Source organism: Mustela putorius, unplaced genomic scaffold (assembly GCF_011764305.1).
Source record: "Mustela putorius furo isolate JIRA1106 unplaced genomic scaffold, ASM1176430v1.1 tig00537350_pilon_pilon_pilon, whole genome shotgun sequence".
Classification (NCBI taxonomy): domain Eukaryota; kingdom Metazoa; phylum Chordata; class Mammalia; order Carnivora; family Mustelidae; genus Mustela; species Mustela putorius.
Genome location: NW_025422471.1, coordinates 3,898,082 through 3,916,433, shown reverse-complemented (window position 1 = coordinate 3,916,433; position 18,352 = coordinate 3,898,082). Strand labels below are relative to the sequence as shown.

General features: G+C 35.9%; 1 protein-coding gene across 1 annotated transcript in view; it reads right to left on the bottom strand.

The window, feature by feature from the left end:
- The window catches only part of ST8SIA4 (ST8 alpha-N-acetyl-neuraminide alpha-2,8-sialyltransferase 4), a 98,605-nt gene that overhangs the window by 43,438 nt on the left and 36,815 nt on the right, over positions 1-18,352 (bottom strand). The window contains 1 exon segment of the mRNA XM_004769255.3: positions 10,392-10,685. Coding sequence (XP_004769312.2) covers positions 10,392-10,685 — 294 coding nt within the window.

Here is an 18,352-nt window from a genome sequence, read left to right as displayed (position 1 = left end):
TATCACCATCCCCAGCAAGGGAAGAAATACTACATCATGAAACTATCATGAGGTTTAAAATACGTATTATGCAGTTGTCTAGCTACCCAAAAACATGAAAGAAAGATGCATGTTTTTTAAAAGGAGTATTACAGCTGTGTTTCTCATTGGTCAAAATAGAAACAATCTGGAAATGTTTTTGGCATAAGACTAAATTTAAAACAAGTAAGCCATTTTCAGAAAGCATTTGGAATGAATGTCATGATATTCAAAGTTTTTTTTTTTTTTTAATTACTTCTCCTTGTGTGACTTTGACTTGGTCCAATATTCCAAAATAATCCCTTTGAATAATAGTGATGAACTATTTCCTACCAAAGGTCTATTTCAATCTCTACTTTTACTGGAGACTCTTTTGGGAACCTGGTCTGATTCAAATTCTGCAAGCTCATGCCATTCACATGAATTTAGCCTGCAGAGGATTACCCTAATTTTATATAGCATTTTATCTTTACACTTACTTAAAATTGAAAGCTTTTCACATCTAAAAGATGAGTGCAGTAACTAATATCTGAAAAATTGCATTTTTGTGTTAGTCGTAACAGTGTAGAAAACAAGTTAATGCTGAAAGATGGGTGAAGATAGAACAATCTATTTATTTGTTAAGAACCATATTAAAAATCATACATTGTTATATATACAATGGAATATTATACAGAGATGAAAAGGATGGGATTGTGCCCTTTCCAACAACATGGATGGTCCTAGAGCGTATTATGATATGAAGTAAGTCAGACTAGGAAAGACAAATATCATATGATTTCACTCATATGCAACATCTAAGAAAAACAAATGAACAAACAAACAAAAAGTAGAATCAGACCTATAAATAGAAAGAACAAACTAATGGCTGCCAGAAAGGGAATGGGTAGATGGACAAAATGGGTGAAGGGAAGTGGAAAATACAGGCATCCCATTATGGAATGAGTAAGTCATGGGAACAAAAGGCACAGCATAGGGAATATAATCAGTGATACTGTAACAGTGTCATACGGTGAAGGGTGGGAACTACACTTGCGGTGAGCATCACATAATGTACAGAGAAGTAGGATCACAACGTTGTACATGGAAACTGATGTAACTGAGTATCAACTATATCTGAATAAAAATTAACGCAAACAAATCATACATTTAACAAAGCAACTAATGTGTGCTCTTTAAATAGAAACATATACTTTGGGGTGCATGGCCTCCTCAGTTGGTTAGCATCTGACTCTTGATTGCAGCGCAGGTCAAGATCCCAGGGTCCAGAGAATGAGCCCCCAAGTTGGGATCCACACTGTGAGCACAGAGTCTGCCGGTCCCCCTCGGTCCCCTTCTGCCCCTCCTCCTCTAGCCCTTCCTACACTAGCACTCTGTCATCTCTCTAAAATAAAAATTTAAATAAATATAAATAAATAAATGGAAAGCAATAGTTGCCTAATGAAAAATTTAGAACAGAATGGCAATCAGACCGATAAGAGGTGAACTAGAGATGTCACTTGATTTGATTTCTGCAAGGCTTATTATTCCTTCCAACATTTAAATCCACAAGCCTTAAATCATGACCTTGATCATTAAATTGTGAATGCGGTACTCACAGCCATGCTAGTTTAGCATGCCCAAAGAAAACCTCACTGATCCAGCAAAACCCTGGGAAACTTAGGAGGGTATATTAAGAGATATTCCATTTTTTTTCCATTTTGTTTTTTATTTATGACAAAACGAAGATGTATACTGTTCATGAAAAATGCAAATTAATTAGAATATCACCTTACATTCTGAATAAGAGGAAATAATTCAAAAGTTTTTTAGTCACAGAAATAGTGGAAAAGAATACCTATCCTCCCAACACAAGATAAAATTACTAAGCATAAATTCAATATAGCACAAGTACCAACAAATAAATATAAAGTGGGAAACTCTTGCTGTATATTAAGCATGGCAAAACCAAACCAATTTCTGGAAATCCCAAGTGACAAGTGGAGCATGAATAAACATGAATTGTCATTATAAGCAAAGCCACTGTATTACTGGTACTGTGCTTAACAGGCAAAACGTCTAGCAAAGCAACTTGCATGAAATACTATTAGTAATCATAGGTTATATTTTTATTTAAAATAGTGTATTATATTGTGTATTGCATACTTTGTAAGTATATATAAAATATTGATACAATATTTAATGTTATATGTTGTGTGTATATATAGCATATATGTATTACGTTCATTTTCTCCGTATACAACATATAAATACCACTCCAGAAATGATTTTAAATAATTTGCATTTATAGAAAGAGCTATCTCTGCTTTTTTAAAAGTTTAATAATTTTAGAAATTTAAAGAAAGAATAAACTCAATAGGCTAAATGGCTCCCTAACAAATATATATATATATATATATATATTTATATATGTTAAATATATATCTTTATCTTATCTATCTATCTATGTGGGTGTACGTATTTATGTCTGCATATGTGTGTGTGTGTGTGTGTGTGTGTGTGTGTGTGTATCTTTTTACCAGCAAAAGGAAACTTTTAGATGAGGGAGTATTAGCTTGAATATTTTTTAAAGATTTTATTTATTTATTTGACAGAGAGAGACACAGCAAGAGAAGGAACACAAGCATGAGGAGTAGGAGAGGGAGAAGCAGGCTTCCAGCTGATCTGGGAGCCTGATGCAGGGCTCCATCCCAGGACACCATGACCAGAGCCGAAGGCACACACTTAACCATCTGAGCCACCCAGGCGCCCCTTGGCTTAAATATTTTAATGCTTCCTAATCATCATCAGGGGGTAAAGGATTCAACTATAAATGTTTGAATATATTTTCCAGAATGACTGCAAACTAAAGCTTAAATTAATTATGCTCTTAAATAAGTATCTGAATAAAGGTAAAAGAATTACAATTAAGATGTAAGATAATAGAGACAAGAACTATAAGAGCAAACTTCCTGAAGTACCAACATAAAAAAAAATAATAATAATAATAAAGGCAGAACACTACATATAATTCTAATGAAGAATTGGCAATTTATATATAACATGTTTATGCATATAAGGCATATAACATATCATTTTAAAATATATTTATTTATCTATCTAATCTCTTTCCTTTGATAATTCTTAAGAAATTATCTATCACACTTGGTAGTGGAACTAAGGACCTACTTTTTGCATGATGATTTTTTTTTTCACCATGTTAAAAAATAAGAAACTAAAGTATAACCATCCCAGTCAATAAAACAACACTTGGCTATTATGAATCAAATTATAGTAATCAGAAAAATAGGATTTTTTTTGCTGAGACTAAATATTTTATAAAATATGTATTTTGAGGGGTGTCTGGGTGACTCAGTGGATAGCCTGCTTCTCCCTATCCCTCTGTGGGCCGCTCTGCCTACTTGTGCTATCTATCAAATAAATAAATAAAATCTTCAAAAATCTATCTATCTATCTATCTTCACGGCCTGGATGGTTCAGTTGGTTAAGCATCAAACTCTTGTTTTGGCTCAGGTCATGCGTTGTGAGACTGAGCACCATATCTGGCTCTGTGCTCACAGGGAGGGAGTCTGCCTGAGATTCTCTCTCTCCTTCTGCCTCTGCTCTCTCTCCCCACCCACATGCATTTCTCCCCACCCACATGCATTCACCTTCTCTCTCTCTAAAGTAAGTAAATAAATAAAATCTTAAAAAGCATTTGTTGATAGGTCTTATCATTTAAAATTGTATCTTAAACGATCTCATTGGGCAAAATGCTTGTTTCAGGATACTGTAGGCTGTCTGTTGATAATTTTATTATAAATGTAAAAGAACTTCGATTTTTTAAAATCTTGTAGTCACATTTTTAAAGTTTCAACAAGTCATTTTAAAGTTTCAAACTCCTGTCTTCATTCTTAAAGTTTCATGAAAATTGCTCCCTTTTTCACAAGGAAAATTACAAAATGATAATTAAAATATGTAATCATGTGTAGCTTTTGAAGAAATACCACTGAAAAATTTGCAACCCCAACCACTGTAATACATTCATGTAGTCTCTTAAAATTGTAAATATATCTTTTGTCTGTCCCCATTAGATTACCCTTTCATTACTTTGCAAGATTGTTTTAAAATTAGAATCTAGCTATAGTTTTTCCTTTTATTTTATTTAATATGGCTTGGGAAGAATGGCCATTCATTAAAACATAATCTAAAAATCTCTTTTAATTTTTCGACTGATGGTTGTATTTTTAGGGCATTGAAAAAAAAAACCCACAATTAAATAGATGTTTAAAGTTAGTTAAGCTGTCAGAATTTTCAGAGAGGAAAAATACTTAAATAATGAAGCTTGGCCATATGAAAACTATCACAATGATTCTCATTGTGTTAACCTTTTGCCTTGCAAATCAAATCACTTAAACTTTCTACCTGTAACTACAGTACTTGGAGGGCCCTTCACGTTTTAACACGGTGATGATATGCATACTATACTGCATACACTAGGTGTTCAAACCTTCTATTAGAGACAACAAACTCCAATAATCAACAGAGGCTATGAAATTCTCTAAATTATTTTCCTGAATTGTATTAACCACAGTGTTTCAGAGAGATGTAAAACAGATACTTAACGAACAGCTCTTTGGGGAGTTTGCTCTTGCTTTCATATCATGTGGATCTTTGTCTCATCAGCATTCATACTTCCTTATTTCAGTAGTTTCAGTAGCCTTGTAGAGCACAAACATTATGTTGAAATGCTACATTGCACGCATTATTAATTCCATAAATGAAATGAATTTTCACGTATACCACGTGTACAAATTTCCAATGTATTTGTAATGTGAAAGGCAACTCTAGAGCTACTCTATATATCCTGGGTCACAGTTTTTAGAATTTAATCGCTTGTCACTTGAGGGGGAGAATGTAGATATATAACCATTAGAGTAGCAAGGTTAAGTTCCTCCTAGAGATCCCAAATATGTCTTGTTAAAAACAACCTAAAGCACAGTAATCAAATGAATCTATACCATTTACTTCATCAGCGGTCAGAAGTTTGTTTGGCCTTGTTACTCTGGGATAAAATGCTTAGGAATTAGTGAAGTGGTTTATAATGGGTATGGGAGGAAAGTGGATAAGGCAAAACAAAGGGAGAGTATAGATGAACTAGTTATTAAAAGGCTCTGCACTTTCTATATTTAGGAAAGTCTATAAAAAGTGTCTATGAATTCACAGTTCTTGATCATGTAAAACTCTGTCTGGATTCTAATTTATTGAATGTACCTCTTTTTGTGTTTTGACATTGATAGTCCATGAAAATACAATTTAGGGAACAAAATTACTAGTTCCAACGCTTACATGGAGAGGCAATGTAAGGACCTATTTTACTGTCCCTGCTCCCCTTCCCCCAGGGGACTTAGAACAAGTCCTGGAAACCAGCTCCAGGTGTGGAAGCCAAGAAAAACAAAGCTGTATCCACCTCGAGTTTAGCCCTGACATCAGTACAGCCATCTTGGCAAAGCAAAAGCTGGCACCTTGCACTATAAGAGTGGGTTAGCATAAGAATGGCCATCCTGAAGGCTGGGAAGCCATTTTACTGAGCGTCCCTAACCAGCCCACGGGGTAAACTTGAGATAAGAGAAAGTAGCTAAAACCTAGGAAACAACCTAATCATATACCACCAGGGCAGTTAGGCGATGGTGCCACAGGGACCAGATGTTAAAGAAAAACAAATAGTTAACTTGCAGAGATCACAATCCTGCAAGACAGGAGTCTCCCTTGGTTTGCAAATGTCCTGGTGCTGTACAACAAAAAGGCTATCTCTTCAACCACCCAATTTCCAGAGACAAGTGGCTCAGTTCCTCAAGGCCTAAGGTCGCCCTCCCCACCATAAAACTGAAGGAGGCTGAGGCAGAAGGAAATGTAAATAAAGTTAAATTTCTTCGAAACCCAATTCTCACTTAACCGCCAGGATGGCTCCAGGGTGATGCTGGGGTGGCAAAAAGTTTAAACAAATTTAAACTGTCCAAGTGGGGCGCAAGATATGTATGTAGCCATGAAGAAGTGCCTTGAAAGTGCTGTATAAACCCTTGGCTTTGAGTGCTGGGGTCCTTGTTGAAACCCGCTGTGCTTGGCAGATACTTGGACCCCAGCTAGCTGGAAATAAACCTCACTCTGTGACTTGCATTATCGAGAGTGTTCTCTGTCTAATTGAGGGGTGGTCGACTCTGTACCCTAACAACAAAAGACCAGAATAGTCAACAAAATACTGATGGAGAAAAAGAAAGGCAGAGTATTGATACTATCTGACTTTAAGACTTACTCTAAAGCTAGTATAATCAAGGCAGCATGGTGTTGGTGGAGAATAGACAAACAGATCAACAGAACAGCTAAAGAGCCCAGAAATAGATAAACAGATAGACACACATATGGTCAACCAATGTGTGAGAAAGGAGCAAATGGATACAATGGAGCAAAATAGTCTTTTTTTTTTTTTTAAGATTCTCCTGGTGCTGTCTTGTGCTGGAGGTTGCCAGGAGAACCCAGCCTGCACATGTGCCGAAACCTTGCTCCTGTCCTCTGATGTGCGCCTCACAGGTGCCCCAGAGCTAATCTTTTCAACAGATGGTGCTAGAACAACTAGACAACCACATATAAAGAAAAGAAACTAGACAGAGATTTTATATCTGTCATAGAGATTAACTCAAAATAGATGATAGATCTAAATATGAAATGCAAATCTATTAAACTCTTAGTAGATAAGGCGCCTGGGTGGCTCAGTCCATTAAATGTCTGTCTTCAGCTCAGGTCATGATCCCAAGGTCCTGGGACTGAGTCCCGCATTGGGCTCCTTGCTCAGTAGGGAGCCTGCTTCTCTCTCTCCCCCCTGCTCATGCTCTCTGTCACTATCTCTATCTTTTCAAATAAATAAATTCTTAAAAAAAAAAAAAAAAAGAAAAGAAAAGAACATAGAAGATCATCTAGATAACTTTGGGTTTGGTGAGGACTTTTTAGATATATCACCAAAGACACAATCCATGAAAGAAATAATTGATAAGCTGGACTTGATTAAAAATAAAATCTTACACTCTGTCAAAGACACTGTCAAGAGAATGAGAAGACAAGCCACAGACTGGGAGACAATATTTGCAAAAAACATATCTAATAAAGGAGTGTTATCCAAAACATATATATATTAAAAAACTCTCTTAAAGCTCAGCAGCAAGAAAACCAACAACCTGATTAAAAACTGGGCTGAACACCACAACACACATCTCACTGAAGAAGAGATAAAGATGGCAAATACACATACTAAAAGATACTCTGCATCATACGTCACCAGAGAAGTACAAACTAAAACATCAATGAAATGGCACTACATAACTAGTGGAAGGCCAAAATCCAAAACACTAAAAGCACCACCTGGGGAGGGTGTGGAGGAATGGGAGCTCTCATTCCTTACTTCCGAGAATATAAAATGGCATAACCACTCTGGAAAGCAGTTTGGCAATTTCTTACAAAACTGAACATACTCCTATCATAAATCCAGCAAATATACTCTTTGGTATTTACCAAGATGAATTAAAAACCATGTCCACCCCAAAAGCTGCACACAGATGTGTATAACAGCTTTGCCAAAATTCGGAAGCAACAAGTGAATGAATACACAGACTGGTACATCCAGACAATGGACTATTACTCAGTACAAAAAAGAATGAGTAACAGGCCATGGAAAGACATGGAGGAATTTTAAGTGCTTACTGCTAAGTGCAAGAAGCCAATCTGAAAAGGCTACATACTGTATGATTCCTACTACAAGAAGGAATCATACAGTATCTTTCTTTGTTGAGAAAAGGCAAAAACAAGAGAGACCATAAAAAGGCAAAAACAAGAGAGACCATAAAAAAACAAACAAATTGAATATAATTTTTTAAAAAAAGAACAGAGTCAGTGGACATTATAACAGAAAACTACATAAAATCTAAATATATGAGATGAGTAAACGTATCATTATTATGATATATCAGCTCAGTGGAAAATTGCTCAGCAATAAATGTGTACTTTGAAGGCAAAAACAAACGAACAGTTCTTGCCATGAGCAGTGGGGAGGGATGGCCGATTAGGCTGAACACAGAGGATTTTTGGGAAAGCAAAATGACTCTGTATGATGCTGTAACAGTGGATATATGTTATTATACATCTGTCAAAACCCACAGAATGTACAAACTAAGAGCGAACTGTAGTATAAACCGTGGACTTCAGATGATAATGTTGTGTCAGCGTAGGCTCATTGGCTGTAACCAGTGTAGAGCTCTGGCGCAAGATGCTGATGACGGGGCTCTGCATGTGTGGGGCAGGGATATGGGAGGTCTCCCTCCCTCCCTTCCTCCCTTTCAATTTTGCTGTGAACCTAAAACTGCTTTAAAAAATACTTTATTAAAAATAGTACTAAATCAGAGCCATCTTAAATTTTATTAGTTTCCAGTAATCAAGGAGTACTTACTTCAAAATATTTTTTTAAATCTTACTAACCCATCACTGGAGTGTGCAGGTGTATGTGTATGTGTGTGTTAGAGTGTGTCTGTGTATAAGATAAGACAATAGAGCGTTATCTTTAAAATTTTCTCACACTCAAATGATACTCCACATTAACATGTCAAAAAATAAGACGTGTTCCTAGCACGATGCTTTTATAAAGTTACCCTGTTAAAAACACATTTTTTTTTCCCTTCAGAGTAAGATTACCAGGAAACTTTGTAATTAAAAAAAAATTACTTATCCTCCAAATGAATGTATTTTATCTTGCTTTGTTGAAGCTTCATGTCAAACATCAAAAGAATGCATGTTGAATAACCAAGATCTAATTATAGGAATGCAATTTAATTGTGTGCAGAATAACACGATCCAAAAAGTTGTCTTGACTCTTAACCAAGGAAATGGTAAATTCTGGAAGGAAAGTATCATAATAACAAAACAAACTGAAAACACCTTAGCCCAGACGCAGTTACAGTATATGAAGCAGACTATTTTTAACTCTCTATTTGGAAATCTTTTTTCTTTTAGAACTTCCAGCCATTCTACTTAATTGGTCCCTTGAACTTGCCCTTCCTTCGCATGGCCACTGATTCTGTCCTACATCTTTATCACCTTATGAGTAAATTAATCAAGAAAAGTCTAATTGGTCTTCATACATCTAGCACCTCTTCTCGCTAATGCCCAGTTGGCTGTTACAAGATTTAGACTCCTAAATTCACCAAAAATACTGTGCCTTATGCAAAGTAAAACTGATTATTTTCCTAACCAGATCACAAGTTATTTTTCCAACTTTATATTCCAATGCTTCACAATGGACTCCATTATTTCACAAGTTTATTGTGTACTTAATTATTTCCTTGTCTCCGTTCACTCTAATAATGCAACAATATTTCCTTCTGTTTGGTTTTCTCTGTTGCCATGTCCATCTCTCTGCTCCTATCTCCATCTCCTTCTCTTTTTATTCCTGAAGAATAGCTATTCTGTTCTTCAAGTCTAGTTCAAATGTTGGACTTTGAAGTCTTCTTTTCTAACATGAAAACAAATTCTACACTCCTGACAAAATACCCCCTTACCATGTGTCTATGTCCTAGCTAGTTGTTTATGGATCTACTGTTTCTACTGTAGAACCTATATGCATTCCTTTAATAAAGCAGTGACCAGCCTTCTTCATTTTTCTGTCTCCAATATCTAACAGTAGATATTCAGTAAGACAGGTTATTGCTTATTTTTGTATTACATATTTTTACACATTTATACATATGCATGCCTGAATTTGGCCTTTTGATCACTTGTACTTTCAAATAAATTCTATTTTTTAGATTTTACATCTGAGATTGTATTAATAAAAGGGAAATGTTGACTGAATTCATAAAAATGGCATCTGTGATTTGTGGTGGGAGGGGCATTAAGGCATATCATCTCAGCCAGCCTTCTCTTTCTCTGGTAGGTCTCAACTACAGATGGGACTTAATGGCTCCTTAAATACATCCAACATTGATTCTTCCACAGTAGTGCCCAGCCGCCATTTAGCATTTCTGTTGGTAGCTTTCTTACCTGAAATTCATCAACTGTACTAGGAATCCTTACTGGTTTCTTCAGCACAGCAGAACATAAAAACCGGTAGTTTGTTCACGACCACACATAAGTAAGTGCCAAGTGCAAATATTTGCTTTTTTAAGAAAGAGAGTGCGGTAAAATAATATGGTACATAAACAAAACTCAAGTTGGTGAATCAAGTAGCCATTATTTAAAAAGTGGAAGCATATATCCATCGGGAGATTTTACCGAGGCTCCGTCCTGTCTAGGGAAAAGGTTTAGTTATGTGTTCCATTGTGCCAAGGACAGACTGGTTCTTTCCAGACACTTACCCTCTGACAGCATGAATAAGTCTCAAGGATGGATAGGCAGTTCGCACTTTCAGTTTATTCTTAAGGATTAATGCATTAACCCACTCCACGTGCTTCTCTCCTCCTTTGACCATGAAAGCAGGGATCCAAAGGACACTGTCATTCAGCATGGAAAGTCTATGCACAAATTTTTCTCTGTCACTCTCATTCCGAAAGCCTCCAAATGCTCTTTGTACAACTGATGGGTTCATGGTAATAAAATCTGATTTAGTTCCCACATCTGCAGCAAACTCCACCACAGGGGCTAGATTACACCTGAAGAGGAAAAAATTAACGAACAAATGAAAAATAAATACGAAACAGTCACTCCTAAAATGGGGGGCATCAAAAGAATGGGGAACAAGCATTTTCTTTTCTCCAGGTTGGGGGAAAAAAAAAAAATAATCTGCCTGGTAAAATTATATTTCAGAAAGTTACCACACATTCAGGAATACGGTCTTCAACAATGATGTGCTTCCCTAGTATGAGGCTCAAATTGTTAGATTAATTCAACCTATTGTCTGAGAATACTCTTTGCTGTCTGTTATCTTCATAAAACCACATGATATGAATTCCATTCCTAAGAATTGGAACTTGATGTTCCAATCTGCATGACTTGTCAAGCTTAAGTAGTCTTAACAACTTTATAAACAAATCAACTGAAGGTGGCTTTTCTGTACCCTGAGGTCAACTGAAAGTATAATTCCTTATAGTATTTTCCACATATTTGCAATTGCCCTCTACTGCCCTCAATGGGAAAGGAAAAGTTAGAAAAGTGGAATTATCACATTTAATATGGCTTTTGGAGATGTTAAGTAATTCAGAAAAGCCTTTAAGACCAAGTATCTCTTTCTGTTCTTTTTGAGCACATCCTTCTGATGCCTATTTTCCTTTGCTAACATGCCACATATGCCTTGTGCTTTGTGGAGGAGGGACAGAATCTGATGTCCTGTTCTTTCCACTGAAGCTCCAGGGCCTTACAATGTGCTTGCACCCGATTTTATTCTTGTGACCTGATTTCATTCTTATACTGAAAGGGAGCTCTGACAAGCACCTTGAATTTTGTCTTCAAACAATTTGTGATGCTTCTTTGATTCTACCACACAGATCTTTGGATTCTCAACATAAAAGATAGCTTAAAATATTTTTAATTTGCTAAAAACAAGGCAAGTTTTAGTTAGTTAATAAGTGAAAAGTCAGATTTGTAACAAACAAGAGTTTGCTAATTTGGAAAAAAATCATTTACATCTATTCAGTCTACCCCTTCAAGAAAACACACACGCATACATGCACACGATTTCTTTTTCTCTCCTTGTATCAGCCTTTAATGAAAAAGAGAAATAAACTGATTTATCCTTTCTGTATTTTTGCAGGTCTGACTGCATTATGAAAGTTTCTCACAATATTCTTCCTTGTGCTCTTTGCCACTTTAATTAAGCTCTCAAACAAGTTAGATTTAATTAAAGAGTAAAGTGCGTGCTCTGCTATTAAAAATACTGGCTTGTGTATCTTTCCTTATTTCTTTTAATTAATATATCTTATTACTTTCTAGATCTCTGACAGCATTTAGCCACCACAACAAACACCTCACACAATTAAGCAAAGTCTACATTATTGAGGACGAGGTCCTCAGAGAAAAAACACAACAACAGAAAAATAACATCATATTATTTAGAAACAATTTTTTAAGTTATATATATTTAATTATACCCCCTATATCATATGATACAGTTTTTGTTCTAGCCATGATCTGTACATTATATGAGACTAGGTATTATTCATTCCCATCAGAGTAAGAATATTATGAATGGGACTGCCTTGGAAAATAGCTACATGTGAACAGAAGCCAAAATGAACATCTTACTGTGGAATTCATGGAAGATCGAGGACATGCTAATTTTTCAAGTCCAAAACGGTATTCCATACCAACTTTAAAAATAATCTAAAATTCTAACTAAGTTAAATATGAGATGGATTTGGATACTGTGGGGAAAATGCATTTTGAACATCACTATTACAGACACTATTACAGACACTTCTCAGGTAAAAATAGACAACACTTGTTAACGTTAGAGTTAACATGATATTATCTTTCCACTAAAACAATTCCTCAGCAATTCTTTTCAGAGGATTTCTATGATAGAAAATTACATCTATATTTCATTTTCTCTAGAACTATAAGAATAATCAGAGCCAACCTAGTTGAGCAGAACAAAAATAACATTCTGCTGCATTATCTTTTCAGGGGGGAAAAAGTCACTTGATTATGATTTTCATTACTTTTTCTTATCACTTATTGAAAAATGCCTTTACTCCCATGTTGGTTAACACTTCAGGATTTTAGGATTGACTTTTAGGATTGACTCAGCATGCTCCTAAAACATAACTGTCTGGCCACGTGTCTTTTAAGAACTAACAAGAGACTCATCAGTGAAATTGGATATTGAAAGACGGGTACTTTCCACTAGGAAGCAAAAGTAAACAAGGAGAATAAGAATATTTCTAGAGAACAGTATTGTTCTGGGAGACAAACCAATATATACAATGCAAAGAATGCTAAGTGATTGTATTGCTAACTAAAAGAGCACCAGGAGATCAAAGAGTAATTGATTCACATGAACTTGACTGAAGAGTTTTTATGACCTAAGCATAGCCCAATCAAGCTTTGTGAGGGATGGAAACAGAGGTACTGAAAATAGCATGACAGAGGGACACATCCTAAAATACAATGTATGCTAGCTCTAGGAGTCCAGTATATTCATTTTCCTTGGGATTATTATGTCTAATTTTTCAGTGGAAGGAAAGATTAACATTGTGTCCACATGTGGTCAGTGAATTAACTACTCTGTAGTTGAGTCAGATATTTAGTCATATAATTAGCTGAATGCCACATAATCAGGGCAAGCATTAAGAAACCCAAAATAACCAACCAGCTGTGTCACACTCCAGCAATTCAGTAGACTTATTGTGAACTTCATAGCGTTACTAGTAGTAAACTGCTGATTGAGCAAGATTATGAATAGATGTGCAATCAAACATTCTTCCTCTTTCTCTTTAAAAATCTTCTTAGGGATTATAATACTCAAAAGTATCCAGAATGTGTAGTAAGCATTTATGAATTAACATATTATTTCACATGTTATTCTTAATCCCATAAAACTGACAAGTGGCCAATTTTTAAATGATGGATTTTTGTAAGTCAAAACTACAGAGTACATAAGAGTATTTAAGACACTCACCCTCTATTTATTTGGCCACATTAAATTTTTGTACTGTCCAACTATTTTTGACATATATGAAAACATATATTCAGAATTAGGAATGTAGGCCAAACCCCTGTTTACTCTAAGCTGTCCAATTTTAAATTTATTTGTGTTTATTTTCCATCATTAAAAACCTGCAGGAATGTACTCACACACCAGATGGGATCACCTCTCAACATTTCTTTTACGCAGAATTGAAGATAGAAACGTTCATTTCTTTCAAGGCTATATAAAATGTTTTAAAGTAATTTTCATTTTAATTCATTTAGGTTTAAGGAAAGAACTGCTTATTTCGTGTATAACACCTAAGGAATTCCCTAGGAAGGTGTGTCTCTTAGGTGTGTCAACATTCTCTGCATTTCCCTTAAGTATCAGCTCAACAGTCAAGCAACTAGGAGGTCCCCCTTCCAATAGCTCAGCAGATAGGTCTTGAGAGTTCATTGTTTAAATACTATATACTAAATGTTCAGAACTCTTTTTCCAACTATTTTACTATTTGTGCTATTTTACAATGATATAATCTGGCCAAAAAATAATCTTGACCATTATTTAGTCATATCAGTAAGATAATGTTCATTCATTTAGCCATACATTTATTCATCCCATGATGTGTGTTATACACTTATGATAGCTATAGCATACTAAGTCATCCGAGATACTAAGCTAAGACCTTAGTATATCACAGTGTGCACTGTGATACAGGAGGTTGTTAATTACTTCTTTACACATATAACACAGATTAAATGAGAAGAAAACAATAATGAGTAAGTTACAGACCATTCTCTATTGTTTTTCACCACTTAATGTTTAAACAAGTTCCAAACACCTCATTAACACCTTTTTACTCTTTTGGCCGGTCTCACTGTATGTGTATTTCTCTATATTAACACTGAAATCTTTAAGCCTAAACCATCATTACCAAGAGAACCACATTTAACAACAGACCATGAAATGGGAGATAGCCTCTTCTCTTTTCTCCCCCCAGGGGAAGCTTTTGGTTCTTAACTGCTCTCTTCCTGCTTTTGAGCTTGAAGAGCCAAGAGAACAAAGACTCTGATACCTGCCCTCTGCCCACACACCCCAGGTTTTGTGGTTAACCTCTCCCAGTGGCTAAGGGAAGCTAACTAAAATATGCAGCCTATTAGTTTTTCTGACTTTCTCAAGTGAGCGTAGTAGGCCCTAAATAGACCTGAAACCAATTATTTTTCGCAATGCTTTGAGGTAAGGAGTTGTATTATCTCCACTTCAGACATGAGAAACGAAGGTCAGAGTGGTTAAGAAACATGTCCAAGGACACAGTGCATATAAAAGAAAAGCACAACTCTTTAAGAATGACTTTAGGACAGGAGTTTTCATTGACACTGCTTACACGTGTGATTTGGTTCAGAACCAGAGGAAATGTCAGTATGTTCATGCTTCACCCCAACCTTCCTGTAGGAGAAAGAGTGCAGATTCCCAGGATTTAAGCACATTACACAGTCCACTTGGCCACGATGTTCCCCAAGTCCTCTGAGCAGTTATTAAGCAAAGGGTTTTAAGTATCTAAACCATAAAAATAATACTTACACCTCAGATATCTTGAAGGAAAGGATTTTTAAAATGCTGACAAAAGGATTAAATACCAAATTGATGTGATGTTTTGAAATATGAAGCATAGGATTATTAGTTAATTTATACATGGCATACCTTTATGTAGTAAACAAAGTGCAAGGAATAAGAGATAAAATATGTTGAAGATCTGCACTGCAGTGTGGTGAACGGCTACAGAAATACAGAAACACATACACATATCACATTTTGTGCTTGCTAATCAGTAACAATTAATGAAACGCTCAGCTTGACAGAAATAAATACAAATGACACTTATGTCATGAAAATAACTAAGTGACAAAACAAGAAATTTTTTCACAAACGCAGATTTGTTTACATAACTGGCAAAGGTGGGAAGAACAGTGCTCTATTATTTCTAGGAAAATCACAGAATAAAAAAAAAAATTTCAAACTCATTCTAAAAGACAAAGATGAATACTGAGAATTGTGTTAGGCTATGTCATTCCCACATTTCTGCCAAAACCAAAGTGGAGTTATCGAGCAAAGCTGCTATAACTACACAGATATTATTTAATGAGTTAGTTTTTTGGGGTGAGGGATGGGGAAGCTATGCTAATGAATGGATATGTTGTGCTGAAATCAAATCAAATATTACATATGTACCTACTATGTATTCAATTATAGTTTAAACTTTAAGAATAAAAGGTATTTAGTTTCTGCCCTCAGCCATCATTTAAATGGTAGCTATGTGGGCACTGCTGTTCACATCCCAATCAGTGTGACCTCAGACAAGTTAAACTCTCTGAGATGCAACTTTTTCTATAAATCAGGCTATTAACTCTCTGAAATGCAACTGAGAAAATTAAAAAAAACACAATATCTGAGTTTCCTCTCAGCATTGCTTGGTTAGAGTTGGTAATAATTATTAGCTAATGGTAATCATTTTTTTTAAATGCCCTTTCCTTTTGCAACCTATTGTGAGAGACAAAAGGAATGGATGCAGGGAAATTAAAGAGTGTGTCAGAAAGGAAAAACTTACAGAGCAAGAGTGTATGTGGGGGGGGGTTGTTTAAAAAAAGGTTTATTTGGGTGCCTGGGTGGCTCAGTGGGTTAAGCCTCTGCCTTCGGCTCAGGTCATGATCTCAGGATCCTGGGATCGAGTCCCGCATCGGGCTCTCTGCTCAGCGGGGAGCCTGTTTCCTCCTCTCTCTCTCTCTGCCTGCCTCTCTGCCTACTTGTGATCTCTCTCTGTCAAATAAATAAATAAAATCTTTAAAAAAAAAAAAGGTTTATTTATAGCACACTTAAACCATTTTGTCTGGAATTCAGCCATCTTCCTCCCCCCCACCACCAAAACTAATTGGAATTTGAATGGTTGATTTAATGACTGGTGAAGAATCTTTTGAACATTAGACAATACAAGTCTATTTTCATAGGCAATATGAAAAACAGAATAACTCATAGACATGGCCAAGTGTACTTAAGAAAGAGAATATGACACATATATTCAGGAAAAACTAGAATAAAATTTTGCAATTAGGACTTTGACACAATTCTTATATAAGGTAGTGAAGATCTTTCATTATGACAGTAAGAAAAATAATAGCTAAGTTTTACCGAGTACTCATTATGTGCCAGAAATTGTTCTATTTGCTTGGCATGTAATATCAAATGCAGGTCTCAAACTAATCCTATGAGACAGGCGCTATCATTATGCTTCTCCATTGATGAATAAACTGAGTTGTGGTAAGCTGTATGCATTTACAAAACTTGTAAGGAGTAAAGAAAGGTTTTAAGCTCTTCATATTGTGCATCTAATAATTCATGTGAATGTAAAGGAAGAACTAGACAAATTGAGCCAGATATCTTGGTCTCAAGTTCAGTTGCATTTAAATGTGATTCAGCTATGTCTATCATCTCAGTGACTTCACTGATTGACGTGTCTGGTCTGAAGGTCTGGCTGGCTAAGGGAAGTGAGGAAGTCACATCCTTCCTCACACTCCCATAAACACTCTTCACCAAAGGTGGAGGTTGGATGGGAGAACATGACAGACCCAGCATTCCGAGGTGACTCCTTGGCAGCAAGGATATATAAATAGCTGTGCTCCTCTGAAAAACCACCTAAGCAAGTAAACATGAAAAGGAATGAGAAGGGGGTGGGGGAGGTTAGTTCTGAGATTTCCTACCAGAAGATTATTGAAGGAAGGTGAGGTAATTCAAATGTGATGTACATAAGCTAAGGAAGGAAAGGGAGGGAGGGAGGAAGAAATGAAGGAAGGAGGGGGAAATGGAAGGAAAGAAGACAGCAGAGAAATGGTATCATTTAAAAGCACAGGACAAAAATTCCAAAATGAGACCCTATGGTAAAATTCTCGGACTACATTTTTTTCCCTAAAATAGGGAAATTGTCCTAGGTGAGAATGAGAAGAAAAGTTTAATTTTGAGTTTAATTTTGAAATAAATACACCGAACTATTCAGGTATTCATTTTCTTTTTCTACTGAAGCTTTATTTCATAGAAAGTGTTCTCATTATGAAAAACTACTTATGGACAAGTGTTATGGTTGCAAGGACAAATATCCTCAATGTTCCTAAAAATAATGAGAGGATACTGAAATGATCTCAAAGTAATATAGAAAGTACTAGAAGGCTGTCAGTAATTTTAACAAATTTAAATGTCATATAAAATACAAATATCTCGGGGCACGTGGGTGGCTTCTTGGGTTAAGCATCTGCCTTCACCTCAGGTCATGATTTCAGGGTCCTGGGATGAGCCTCTCTTTTGGTTCCCTGCTCAGCGGGGAGTCTGCTTCTCCCTCTCCCACTGCTCCCCCTACTTATGCTCTCTCTGTCTCAAATAAGCAAAAAAATAATAATAATAATAATAAATCTTAAAAAAACCAACAACAACAAACAAATATCTCCTCTTATATAAAGCACTTTTAAAAAGGCTCAAATATGCAAACTTATTCCAAGACTTTAGTTCTGGACAATATTTTGACTCAACACGCCTCTGCCTAGACTCCCACAGTTAACTTTAGCACAGGAAGAGACAAGAGTCTGGGAGATCAGTAAGGGTGGAGAGGCAGCTTTTCCCTCTGCCATTTTTAATCAATTCTCAACCTTGACC